The following is a 13,327-nucleotide window of genomic DNA, read 5'->3' as shown; positions in this document are numbered from 1 at the left end:
GTTTTATATAATGTTGATTTTTGTTTGCCATGCAACAACGATAGTCCTTTCCAGTTTGTGTGAGATGCAATGTTGCTGATGGTTTTCTGGATAAAAAAATCAGTATTCAGAAGTTATTCAAGTAAAGGCTTGTTCTGAAAAGCTACGTTTGATAAAAGCGCCAATCGCAATGTGAGATTTGGCGCTAAATGTTGGATGGTGTGGGTGCATGACATTGGCCAATGCCACAACTTTGGACAAATCTTGGCTGTTTGGCACCTTCGGTAGCTGTTGATCAGACCTACATCAATATATGATTATTATGCTAACACCAATGTGCCAACAGAGTACTGTGTATTTTCAGAAGTCATGCCCAAACTTTTCGCAATTTGTTTTTGCATATTGATGTAAGAGTAGTGATGATATTTTGAATTGGCCCTGTTTTGTGACTATGAGACCAGCAATCATTTTTATGAACTATCCGTAATGATCAGCCAGTGAAATCTACTTTATTTAGTTCCAGTTGTAGCAGATACATTCTTTGATTTACTTCTACTACAGTACATGCAAGATTCAATATGAGTTACATGTACAACTCATAACAAACATGATTTCCTACAGTTTTTTACACCCAACAACAAAATTGACAAAAATGATATGAAAACTGGCAACTTGGTGCTGTCAGTGTTTTCCATAGAAAGAAATCAGACTGACTGAGTTTTGACATTCTGTTTCAATTTTCAAAAATTGCTATCAAATGAATATTATGAAGAGTTTAAAATGGGGAACATCAAAAGTAGTTATGGGTAAAAAAATCGTAAATGTAAGCAAATGTCAGTTCCTTGTCAGCTTGAAACCATCGAGCAAAATGAAATTTTGCAGTCACCAAACTGTCAGGTACACACTTCTCTTATTGACAAGAAGGTGGTTTCCGTCAACTTGAAAGTGTTTGTATTAGTCCTCCCATTATCAAAAGCATGATGCTGTGCCGGTGTCAAAACAAAAATAATACCAGTTTAACTTCTGTACATGAGTTCCAGTAAAATGGTGTAACAGATGACATGTATATCTGGTAAATGGATCTGTCAGAGGGCTGTATGTCCACCATTTCATACTATGCATGCAATGAAAATAAACACTGCAGGAAATTGGTCTAGCAAATGACCTGCAAATATTTCGAGCTGCTGATTGATGTAGGCAGAAGACCAACAGGTCATTCTGTGACTGTGTCTGCAAATTACTAAAACGCTTTTTTTTTCTTTCTCGTCACTTTTCAGCTAATGGAAGGAACTTCAGTCCGTTCTATTTTACTGAAGAACCGACAGACGTCACAGTACAAAAAGGACAGCCTGCCATTTTGAACTGTTCTGCCCATGGTGTTCCATCACCAACAATAGAATGGAAAAAAGACCAGTTATTTTTGAACTTAAACGGAGATACACGGCGGACAATTTTGCCCAGTGGATCTCTGCGAATAAACAATGTCACTCATTCTAGAAATGACAGACCTGATGAAGGTCTGTATGAGTGTGTAGCGACTGTTGATAATTTAGGTACCATAGTTAGTAGGACAGCAAAGTTACAAGTTGCAGGTAAGTGTCCTCATCGTTACGTCTTCATAACCAGATTTGTCTTAGGAACACACCATAGGTATTTGCTATAATAGCTGTTATGCATGTGGTTTTAAAGACTTCAAGTCAAGTCTGTAAAATTGCATTTTTAATCATCAACCTTTTCTGATACCGATGGCGAGTGGATGCAACTAAGGGTAAACACTTTAAGGAGATGAGTTTCAAGTGCCATATTTTGTAATCGTGTTAGAGACCACGTGCTCTCTGTACAAAGTTTGGGATAAATTTTCATGGAAGTTTAGTATTTCAACTTCAGGATGGCCTCCAATTTCAGTGTTACCTCAAAGTTCAAACTTTCAGTTTTTTACACAAACCTGATTGTTGAATTGTGATTTTCTCGACAACTTTTGAAATGAGTCACCACAAGTGTTAGAGTAGTAGGCAACAAATAATTGCAAGATTTGAAGCCCAAACATTTGTCCCAGAGGCAACTTCTGAGAAAAAAGTCAGCTTGTTAAGGTGAAGGAGGTTAAGGATTGGTAAAGGATAGCTGAATACTTTTCGAGTTCGTTTCATATTTATTACTTGATGTAGTTATTTTTCTAAAAAAAAGGGAAATTTTGTAAACATGTCAATTCACGCTGTGTTTTAAACTGCTAGATTACAGCAGTTTTCAAAATCAGTATAATATGTACTAAATAACGGTACAAGGTTATTTTCCAGGCCTGTAATCTACAGAGATCATAAATAAATCTGCACTAATCTGCAAGTACAGGGTCAAAGGGCATAGGTGTCCACATTTTGTTGCCATGCATGGCTTTCAGGAGGACATTGAGTTGACCAGAAAGGGCACATGTGGCATTTGTCATTGAGATTTAAACCAGGCCAAACTGAACCGAGTTGGCAGGAAACTGAATCCATATGTTGGCGGTGGCTTCCTTTTGTTGTTGTCAGATTTTGTTTATTCTCTGTGATATACAGGTGTACGTGAGACCGCACGTGTGCATGTCTGTGTTGCGTGTGAAATGTCACGGGCACAATATGTCATACATGGCACAGGTATTTCACAAGTCGATAAAAAAGAGTAATTATCGTTATTGGCAGTACATATGACGATGGTTATACAACATGACATTTTGCATCCACATGGCTGTAGAACTTGAAACTTGAAATTTTAAGGGATGAGAAAAGCTGATTAGTTTCTCTGAGTGACTGGGTAACTCAGAAGGCCACAGCCACACCAGATCTTGTTTAGCTCATTTTTGTGTTGTCTAGGATTCCCCGCCAGGTGTGCACTCCGAGATTGTATCGGATGTCGGAGTCAGGGCTTCCATCTGAGGAAACTGTTTGAAAGGTTGAGAAAACAGTGCAGGTGCGGAACAAACATTATTAGTGCGATGTATTGTAATACCCCCAGTGAGTTATCATAAAAGATGGATTTGCTGATCGAAGACAGCAAACCTAGGACGTGCAAAAGTTTCAGAGATTGATTTATGCATGTAGACTATGTGTATGAGTTTGTGGATCACAGATTGATTAGCCTCAAGTCAGCAGATGCCTGTGGAAGAGAGTATTGTTTGACTTCAATTGGCAGAGGTTTGGTGTAGACAAGTCTTGATTTATTCTTTAGAACCGTGTTAGATATACCTACAAATTTCTCAATGCTTGCAACATGAGGCATTATGTAGTGATATTTACTCTAGAAATGAAACTGACGACTTACACTCACACAATGTCTTAAGATTCTGTTAGAAATTGTCTCGAGATTGTGTTGGTAACGTGTCGTCATTTTATTTTATAGAAACTGTTGTTGTGGCTTGTGTTGAAAACTGCTTTACTCCATTCCGTCTACACTTCAGGTTGTCAATATTTTAGTTTGTAACTCACGATGAAGCTTTCTGCAACAAAATATTTTAAGTAACAAAAAGATCCTTGTACATCAGCAAACTAAAGAAAGCCTGCAAGTACATGTACAGTGCTCATGTAAGTTTGACACGTACAAGAGTAGATTGAACAAAATACAGGCTCTCATTGAGATTAAGCCGCAAAGCTACAGAGCATGAAATCATAAGATGGATATCTCGATTAGTGTTTATTCAGCGAGGCATCTTGATTGGACAACACAATATTGCGAAATTTAAGTGCTTTGATCATTGATCGTGTAGAGTTATATTGAAAGAAGAAGGATTATACTCTATCAAGGATGTCCATTGACTTTCCAAGCAGTTTGAATCTTGCTGTATGGTGAGGATTTCAGCGAGATGTGCAGAAAGCATGTGTGCAGTGCATATGATAGAGAGCCAGTTCATTATCTCTGCATTCCGACTCTGAAATGCTTTGGACATTTGAGACGGCCATTTCACACACTCTGGTGAGAGACAAGTGTTTACTCTGTTGTGTATTGTCGTCTTAGGATGGTGCTGTCCGCTCTCTGCTGATGCTCATGTACCTCCCTAGAGTCGTTCCAAGACAGCTCCATTGTCAAACCTGTCAATTTGCAGCGCTAACATTGATGTTTATTGAAATACCGATGACAGAGTCTGTGACAAGGTGCAGAGGCTGTGTGTAGGTTTTCAATTAATAATCTTTTCTCTGACATAATGGTATCAACACTTGCTCTTTTATACTGTTTGCTGAATTGATTACACTGGGCATAGAAGATTTCAAAAGTTTTCTTCCAGAGCAGGTGTACTCTGAAGTTGGCTATTTACTTTAATAGCTGGGCGCAGTCATGTATCAAGGTTTGGCTCAAGAGGGCGCTCTTTCATATAAAAGTGCAGAGTGTGACTGAACTATTGTCTGCCCTGAATACAAAGCAGTATTCTGACGACCAAGATAATATGAACGGCCCGAACCAATAAAATACCATGATATGAAACATACAAGGCAAGATGGTGATATTTTGTGCTGATAATTCTTTCTGAAGTAAACAGAATGACGTGATCAGTTTTCTATGGCAAACCACTGAGACTGGTATGTGTGTGATCAGTATGTTATGGCGAAGTACACAGGGCAATCTAAATCCAATTAGTGTAATTATGAACCATATCACCAAAAAAGTGTGATTCAGTTCAGGAAAAAAAATTGTCCAGTAATTTGGAAGTGACATAGAAAATGGCAACATTTTGCTCAGAACGTTTCGTTTTGGAATTCTTCAATTTGAAATATATCAACATTAGGTTGCTGAAATTGAAAGCAGTTCTGTGAATTTAAACCTACTTTGTCAAAACCAATACCTTCTCAATGAGGAAAACAATGTTTTTGGATGCAAGGATATGGTTGGTATTCTGATAAACTGGAGCATCGACTTTTGGTGACCATAAATTCTGAAGTCATATTTATCAGGGTCAATCACATAGTCAGACTGAAATTCTGCTGTCACAAGAGGGAGGACTTGCTAGATGTCAACAAATGGAGGGGACTGTAGCTTGAAGATGTGGACTTTATGGCTCTGTGGTTCTTCCTGACTCATTCAGGAATTAATTCAATTTTAAATTTGATAATACATGTAGAATTGGCAATGACAGCAAGTATTGATAGCATAATACAAATGAATGCATCATATTGGATCGCCAGCATTGCCGTTTAATAGAAAGAATATCACATTATGGTTTGTTCTCAAAGAAGTTTCAGCATTGTGACACTCGCAGACAAGTTTCAAGAAGTCCTCACAAGCAGAATTTTTAATGAAATACTTCTTAGTTTTGAGTTTAAGGGGAACTGTTATATCACATTAATGTTGAGTAAACATAAATTAAATTTCAGCAGTTGTGAGTGTAAAACTGAGTTTTCTCAGTATCAGTGATTTTCAGATTCTGCAACGACATGTATCCACTATTTATCCTTACCCGATACAATAAATTATATATGTGCTATAATGCATGTGAAAAATATTTTCATGCTGGACTGTTTAATTAATCTAATTAAAGTTACATGGACAAAAAATTCCAATTCCAAATTTTTCAGGTGAAGGCGATTTTTAAGTAAATTTATTTCAACTTTAGATATCTCAAGGGATAGACAATGATTTGGTATACAGTTCTATATAAAACACAGAATCAGTTGTTTCCTTATGAGTGCCAACTACATGTCGTATGAATGGGATTCAGTGGACTAGAAAACTAGAAGTACATATCGTAGGTAGCCTGGGAAACCTTATAAACTGGTTGGTTCAATAAATTTCATGGAAATATCCCATAGGTATCTTGTTTACTGTTCCTCAGCAAGTCAGTCTCTCTCAAGGATGTGCATTAGGTCAATATCCACTTCTACACTGCATGCCCTACTGAGCACCCAGGTCAATATTCAATTGATGTCAGTGTATCTGTCAGCAAACCCTTGGCTGGTCAATATTCACAAGTTCTTTGTGGCAGTCACAGAGTTCCAGGTCAATATGTAGGAATATTCCGTGAAATTGCCAGGTCATACATGAATTTTACAATGATAGCTGGCTTTCCCAGGTCAGATACCAGTAGGAAGCTCCCAGTCACTATTGCTTTCAGGGGAGACATAGTGCAAATATCTCAAATCAAAGGCAAAGTTGTCCATGTCTTATATTGAAAAACTATTATATTTCCTTGCAAAACATTACGTTGTTTCATACATTTATGACTTTTGTCTCTGATCCCTATTCTAAGATGTGAATTTACAATTTCAAAACCCATTGATAGATATGTCTTTTTTCCGTAAACCAAAAAGACATATGAACGTAATGGTTGATTGTGTTTATAGATGACCTGTGCCCATAATTGGACATTATCAAAAAGAAAAGTCCCCCTGACTGAAGTATCATTGATGAAATTCACATGTTTACATGTAGTGACTCTGAAGGACCATGTGTTATGTGTTGAGTGGAAGGAAATAGCAGAAGTGAAGAGCATAAAAACAAAGTGTGTTACACAGTAGCAGGAGGCATTCAGACATTACCATTAATGTCAGGTTAATGGTTGTCTCGTTTTACATCACTGTTTTCAATTCCAGAGAGTTGTATGCAAATTTCTCTTTGAAAATGCCGCTTTATTAAAAATGCATAATTCCGGTGATGTTTCACATGTGTGCAGTTGATGAAGCATTACCGGTCGTCTGTCAATACGGATAAATCAGTTGTGGCAACCAGGAAGGGCAGGTCTCCATCTTTTGTAATTGATAGCAAAAAGTGCCGTCTTGATGGTCTAGTTTGTGTTACAATCTTGGCCCCTCAGGTATGTGCAAATACAAAACAGACACAGCCCAGCTAAGTGTAATTCCTCAATGAAGATTTGAAGTAAAAATCTGTAATCTTTCCTTATTCCAGCCATTCAAGTTGTGCTGTGTCAAATACATTGCGGTCTCCCTCTCTCCAATACCCACAAAATAAAAACCTGCAGTTTTATGTTTTAATCTTGTAGCTATATCTTTGCTAGTTTGAAGGATTCCCTCCCTTGATTATAGTTCCTCATGCTACTTTGGCTCTCCGCCATGATCAAGGATAGCAACATGTATATTAAATTATGCATAAGCTTTTTCAAATCTTGAAACGTTGAGTTGTCATTAGAGAATTATCATCGATAAATCTCATTTCTTAACCTTCAAAGCATAGAATACTATCAGATACTCATCAATATTTATATGATACTTTTTATGAAATGAAGGAATATAAGAATATTTGATGTCTGCATATTTAATTCCAAACCGATAAATGAAATTGCGGAAATTATCAAATTTTATATAGCAACTGACTTTTCTGTGGGATGACACCTACACAAATGATTTTGTTGATAATGATGTGAAAAGAATGGAACAAACCAACAGCAAGGTGATAACCTAAGAATTTTTGTTGATTTTAGTCTCTTTCATGCTGAATTTACGGCATTTAAATGTGTTTACAGTGTGTGGTTGTATGTTCCAGGTTATGCTAAAGCAGTGTTGCAACCTGTGTTCAGCCATTATTCTGATTTGACAGTTTCATTTCATCAAAAAAATTGATCAAAGCTGGCAGAGTTTCCGATAGAACAGGTGGCTAGGATATCACCATTCATAGTTCTTACAATGAGGAAATGTTCAGTGTTTAGTCTTTGACTCAAAAGAAATTCTCTTTTCAAATTGATAGTTTCATGAAACTTGTTGTCGGATGCCGGGCAGCATTGAGCAAACAGACAAAAGGCCATATTTCCAAATGCAGTGTTGTCAGGAAGTGTGGAAAGAGCAACCTTTGTGGTTCAGTACACCAATACAGGAAAAGTGCATTAAATAAAGTGGTGATTTACGGAGTTGAGCAGAAACAGCTATGGTACAAATGATATACAGGAAACAGACAACTCCAACCAAGCACTATGTTATCTAGTACCATGACAACTGTGTTATGCAGAAGAAAAAAAAAGTTTTTCACATAAAATATTATTTTTTTCTCTTTCGGGAAGTGCCATGATAAACAGAAGTAGATATGCACTGTGTCCAGAGAGAGATAGGAAATCAAGTTATCAGCTATTTGATAGAATACACAGTGGACAGCAAGCATTTGCTACATGGGTATCAGCAGGCATTTAAGAAATCCATTGTAACTGTTAAATGTACCAGACCTGACTAAATCCTTTCAAGAGAAACCACCAAAGCCAGATCACAGTTAATCAAGCAAATGGCCAGATTTTATTACTTTACTCAGGGACGGTTCGATGTAAGTCTCCATCCATGGGAACTGTAGCTGCTGCTCAATTTAATCCCAGGCTGACAGTGTTAATATCCAATATTGGCTGAGGTCAATAAGGAGATCTCACAAATGTCACCGTAATCGAAGACATTAGACACGGAACATGTATTAACCTTTTATTGTGCCTCCTTTCTTGCTGAATATAGAAAATTGGACTTTAGCTTTTCTTTGCTCTGGTGTTTATTTGAAGATGCATGTAGCTTAGAGTTGATATTGTAAGGCAGTTTCATTTGTAGCCTTGTAGAAAAGATATAGTCCATACAAGCTAAACAAAGCATAATTCTATGTATGTGTCCCCAGTAGGTACCTCGTCAATAGCTACTGTAGTGTCTATAAGTCAGTTTCATGTGGTGTTGAGCTTGAAATAGATGTATCCTGGACAGTCACAGATGAAAATTGTACCTTTTACAGCTAGTACTCACTACAAGATAATCAAGAACTACATCAGGAACATTTACGTGGACACGATCTTGTGCGGCATTTGGATGTCAGAAGTGCAATAAGTGCAGCTTCTTATTGATCAACAGATATAAGATCATGCATCTGCTTCAAATTGAGTCGTTCTGCAACAGTGTCTTTTCAATATGGTTGGAATTTGCAGTCATTGACTGTGAAAAAACACTGATAATTAGTTTTTAGCAGAAAATATGCAGTTTATTTAGCTAAAGAGTCAGGCTTGATTGAGGCGGTATCTTTACAAACACAAAATAAATAATCAAAGACTTGCAAGTTACTCAGCGTAACTGATTACTTTGACCTGAGAGTATCAGAAATAAATTGTTTATGTTTAATCAGTGATTTATCTTCAAGTATGCATGCTTTCACAATTGTAATAGTAACAAAAGATTCAATTTTTAGTGCGGAGACCTTATTTTCTGAACTACTATTCGTCTTAAGAATGTATCAGTCAAAAATAAACAAATCTTTTCTATACGTAAACACTTTCCTGTGGAAATTCTACTATCAGTGTTGCCCAAGTGTTCAACTTTGTGTCATGTTTTACAGTAACTCAACAGAAGTATACACTTTGGTATTTTTATCCTGTGGACAGCTTTAGCGTTCAAATGAAATCGTGATCGATTCATCATAATTTTTACCTTGGTACCATCAGATCAATTTGTTTCTGCATTATCACCATCCCTACAATATTTAATCATCGTAAATTAAGATGAACCTCTTGTCGAAAACATAAGATATGTATCAAACAGCATCACATTAATTCAGTTAGCTTGAATGAATTTTTTGCTGACTGAACATCTTCCACATCTTCCACAGCCAACTTGTATTCCAAGGTGTTCAAGTACCTTCAAGTGGTCTGTTGGCGCTGTAATTAGAAGTTATTTATGAAGGTTTATTAAATTTATAGTGTCATAAAATTGCAGGTAGTGTGAATTTAACCTTATTTGGGGGCCTGAGGACAGGGTCTACATTGATGCAACTGGTGATTTGTGATTTCTTGGGGGCATGGCAGTAAATGGTCAACTTGCATGGTCATGCGTCTCTTTTTCTGGTGAGCTGAACTCATTATGGTACAGACCATGCTGATTACAGTCTCTCATGAAAAATGTCATAAAATTTATCAGTGCAGTTCATCACAAACTGGAAAGAGCAGGTATTGGGATGTAGTATAGCAGTCGCTTGGAAATTTATTCATATTTGAAACTGAGATTTGTTGGTTTCCAGTTTTTGACATTTTATTTTCACCTTTATGGCTGTATATGTTTCTACAGATTAGTCCAAATAATTATTTGATGATTATTTATTGAGAAGGCTAGGAGATTTGCTGAGTTGACATTCAGTAGGCTTTGGTTCACATTTTAAAGTCTTAGCAAGCTTTACCAACTTGTACCACAGGACACGTAAGACAGTCTCTTAAGATGCCAGTGAATTATATCCAATCTGCTCTGAGGTTTTGCCCGCAATCACCGGCTCCCACATGCCTACTAATTGCAAAGTGCAAGTTCATTTGCAGTCTAAAAGGGCTGTTGCCATTTCATTCTACCTCCTGTGCTAAGCCAAATGAGACGGTGAGTGCAGGGGTGTATTGCATAGTAAAGCTGAGTGTGCATCTGGCCATGCGTACTCAGGAGAATATTATCATTTGAAAGTTAGAAACCATCAGCAGACTTCTATACATATGCACAGCTGGTTACAAAGATCTCTCTAGATTTTAGATCTACTGACCTGTGGCAACCTACTTCCTTGCATCAGAATTCATTATTTGAAAGTGCAACCTGTGTGGTCATGTATCAAAAACAGAAAATTGCAATCTATAAAATGGCTACATGTAGAGATAGTTGTTGGTTATGATGCTTCAGTACTAGACAATTACAATGAAAAGAAATCTCTCTTCTAAGGACAATATTACTGGAGTGTGATATAACTTTGTAGTGAATAGTGTTAGTGTATGTGAAGATTTCGCTGGTCTAGAATCTACCATGTAGTTGTGGGTTTCAGGCTCTGCAAGTCAAAGATGCTTGGCTTGCATTATCTGAAACCAATGACTAGCTTCTAGACTGTGTGTATCTGGAAGTAGCTTCAGATAGCTGCATTTCATTTGTTACCACTTCATGAATCATCATATGTCTTGTGTGACTTCTACTGCTGCACTTTGCATGTAACTATGGCCGACAAACACAATCCTATTACCCTAATGAATTCTTGAAATCAAGTTTATACAAAGAGAATTGCAGGATGTGCCACAACTCATCTCCCTGTGGTCAAAATTCTGATGAGGAGAATTAATTTACTGCCAAGATAATCTGATAAAAAGTCCCATCTTTCATAAAGTTGTAAATGTTCAGAGCAACTCATCCTGCAGGAATTCCCAAGTCAATTCACCAATTCATCATCCGTACCCACCTGCATTGCAATTTCATTTCATCATCAACCTGATATGCATGTGACAAAGTTCTGTTTGCTTATAGCAATGGTTATTTATCAAATTTTATCTCATACAAAACTTTTCTGTGTTATTTCTTAAATATAGATTTAGGTAGATTTGAAGAGGAGCCCCAGTCTACCTCAGTTTTTATTGGGGATACAGCAATATTTAGGTGTAGTGTAGAGGCAGTTCCCCCAGCAGTGATAAGGTAAGAATCAACCATATCTAAGAACCTCTGTGATTGGCCAGAAAACATTGGATCTTGGCCAATCAGAGGAAAGGCTAAGTCATTTTAGATCATTTTGAGTTTCTTTTGCTGTTACTGCTTGTGTTCTGACATAAATTTTGAATCAATGCAGAATAAAATCATATTCTTTGAAGGTAGAGATTGAATCCCAGCTTTTGTTGAGACTTCATGAAATCATGTCCAAATATATGGTCTGTTGAAAAGTGCTTTTCAGTCACTAGAATACAGAGATTAGAGATAAATACTTGCAGCAACATTGATGACTATACAGTGACGTAAGACCGGATATATGCAAGACGCAGTTTACTCAATATTCACCTCACACGATATCCAAAGCACCTATCCCTTAGCCTGTAATATGTCCAGGAAGTTAATCTCTATATGAGGCAGTCACAGTGTTGAATAAAACATGAGCTTTGATGGCAACTTGGCTGAACTTTCAGCCTTGTATCCATGTAGCTGTCTTCCTTGTGTGTTCACGTCTCTAATAACACAGAACTTTAATAGTTGAGGTGACCCTTCATGACCTGCTGTAATAAAAAAACTAGATGATGGTGTTTCAGTCACCTGACAGGGAGCGTAAAAACTATTAAAATCTCTGTGTCTTTTCAGGTGGCAGAAAAACAAGCAAAGTTTAGATACTGCTGACCATGTAAATGATAGGTATCTGGAATTACCAAGTGGAACATTGGAAATCCGAGATATCACGTCAAATGATGAGGCTGGATACAGGTGTAGAGCATCAAATGTTGAAGGAGCAAGGCGGAGTGAAGACGAGAGGTTATCCATCTTGTTTGGTAAGTATGGTTGCAGTCTTGTGATAGATGGTTTTGATGAACATCAGTTGCCTTTGTGATAACTGTGAATACATTCATGCAAGTTCCAGGTGTTCACAGCTGGAGGTCTTGAAACGTGTATAACTTCCAACTCTTCATTAATATTTCATGGGTCTGATTAAGTAATGCAACATCACGGCATGTCATGGAACACGACTGAAGAACTGAAAGCATCCAAAGCTTACAAGTATGTTAGCAATGATATGTACAAGATTTCCAGCATATAAACACATGTACAGGATGCCCAACGAAACATATGTAAATGTATATACAGGAATTTCCGCATACATGTTGATATGTACATGCTGATACAGAAATTCCAGCATACATTCAGATGTACAGGATTCCTAACATATGTAGCATGTTGAAGCACACATGAATGAATAGATTTTTATGTCAGCATTTTCATCTCTTCACTATACTGAATTCCTGGCATGGACGCTGGATCTACTTCAGTGTAGAGTTCATGTACAAAAACTGACGTGTCTGTCTGATGGCAGTGTTGATATCATTTCCCTGATACCAGAAACTGACAGGATCTGTATCATAGAGTACATGCAACTCATACATGAAACAGTTGATATACACGCTGGGTGTGAAAGCATTCATACAATTAACTCTTGGACACCAAATACATACAGCGTGCAGTGACAGCAGGGATATAAAAACAACTGCAGATCATAGAATCATGTGTTGTCATTTCACAGCATGATGAAAATGCTGTCCCCACTGTGATACATTCAGTATTTTACCCTGGCATTTATTCAAGTGGCAACTGTATTTCAAGTGTTTGTGTTGTAGTGTCTTATGTTTCTCCTTCCAAATAGCTTGATGCAAAATAGTTCATAAAACATCTTTCACCGAAAGCCAATGTTTACATACAGAACTGCTTACATGTGACAGTAACAATTGTAATAAGCCTTTGAGTATCAATACAGTGTACATATAACTTAAATTTGTAAATCCCAAAACATTTCAAAGGAGGTTTGTAACAGATGTATTGATATTATAGATATTAAGGGCAGGCTTTTTATCACATTTGAACATATCTTTGAGCAAATTTAAGTGACTAACTGTGCGAGAACCAGGGATTGATAACTGTTGCTTCAAATCATTGAAATGATT

The 13,327-nt window shown here is 37.1% G+C and overlaps 1 protein-coding gene across 1 annotated transcript in view; it reads left to right on the top strand.

The window, feature by feature from the left end:
• LOC139117477 (neogenin-like) overlaps positions 1-13,327 on the top strand; it is an 82,105-nt gene that overhangs the window by 30,530 nt on the left and 38,248 nt on the right. The window contains 3 exon segments of the mRNA XM_070680609.1: positions 1,257-1,571; positions 11,225-11,327; positions 11,979-12,163. Of these exon segments, the coding sequence (XP_070536710.1) occupies positions 1,257-1,571; positions 11,225-11,327; positions 11,979-12,163 (603 nt within the window).

This window comes from Ptychodera flava, chromosome 18 (genome assembly GCF_041260155.1).
Source record: "Ptychodera flava strain L36383 chromosome 18, AS_Pfla_20210202, whole genome shotgun sequence".
In the NCBI taxonomy this organism is placed as follows: Eukaryota; Metazoa; Hemichordata; class Enteropneusta; family Ptychoderidae; genus Ptychodera; species Ptychodera flava.
The sequence above is the reverse complement of the archived record's forward strand: the minus strand, read 5'-3'. Positions and strand labels throughout refer to the sequence as shown.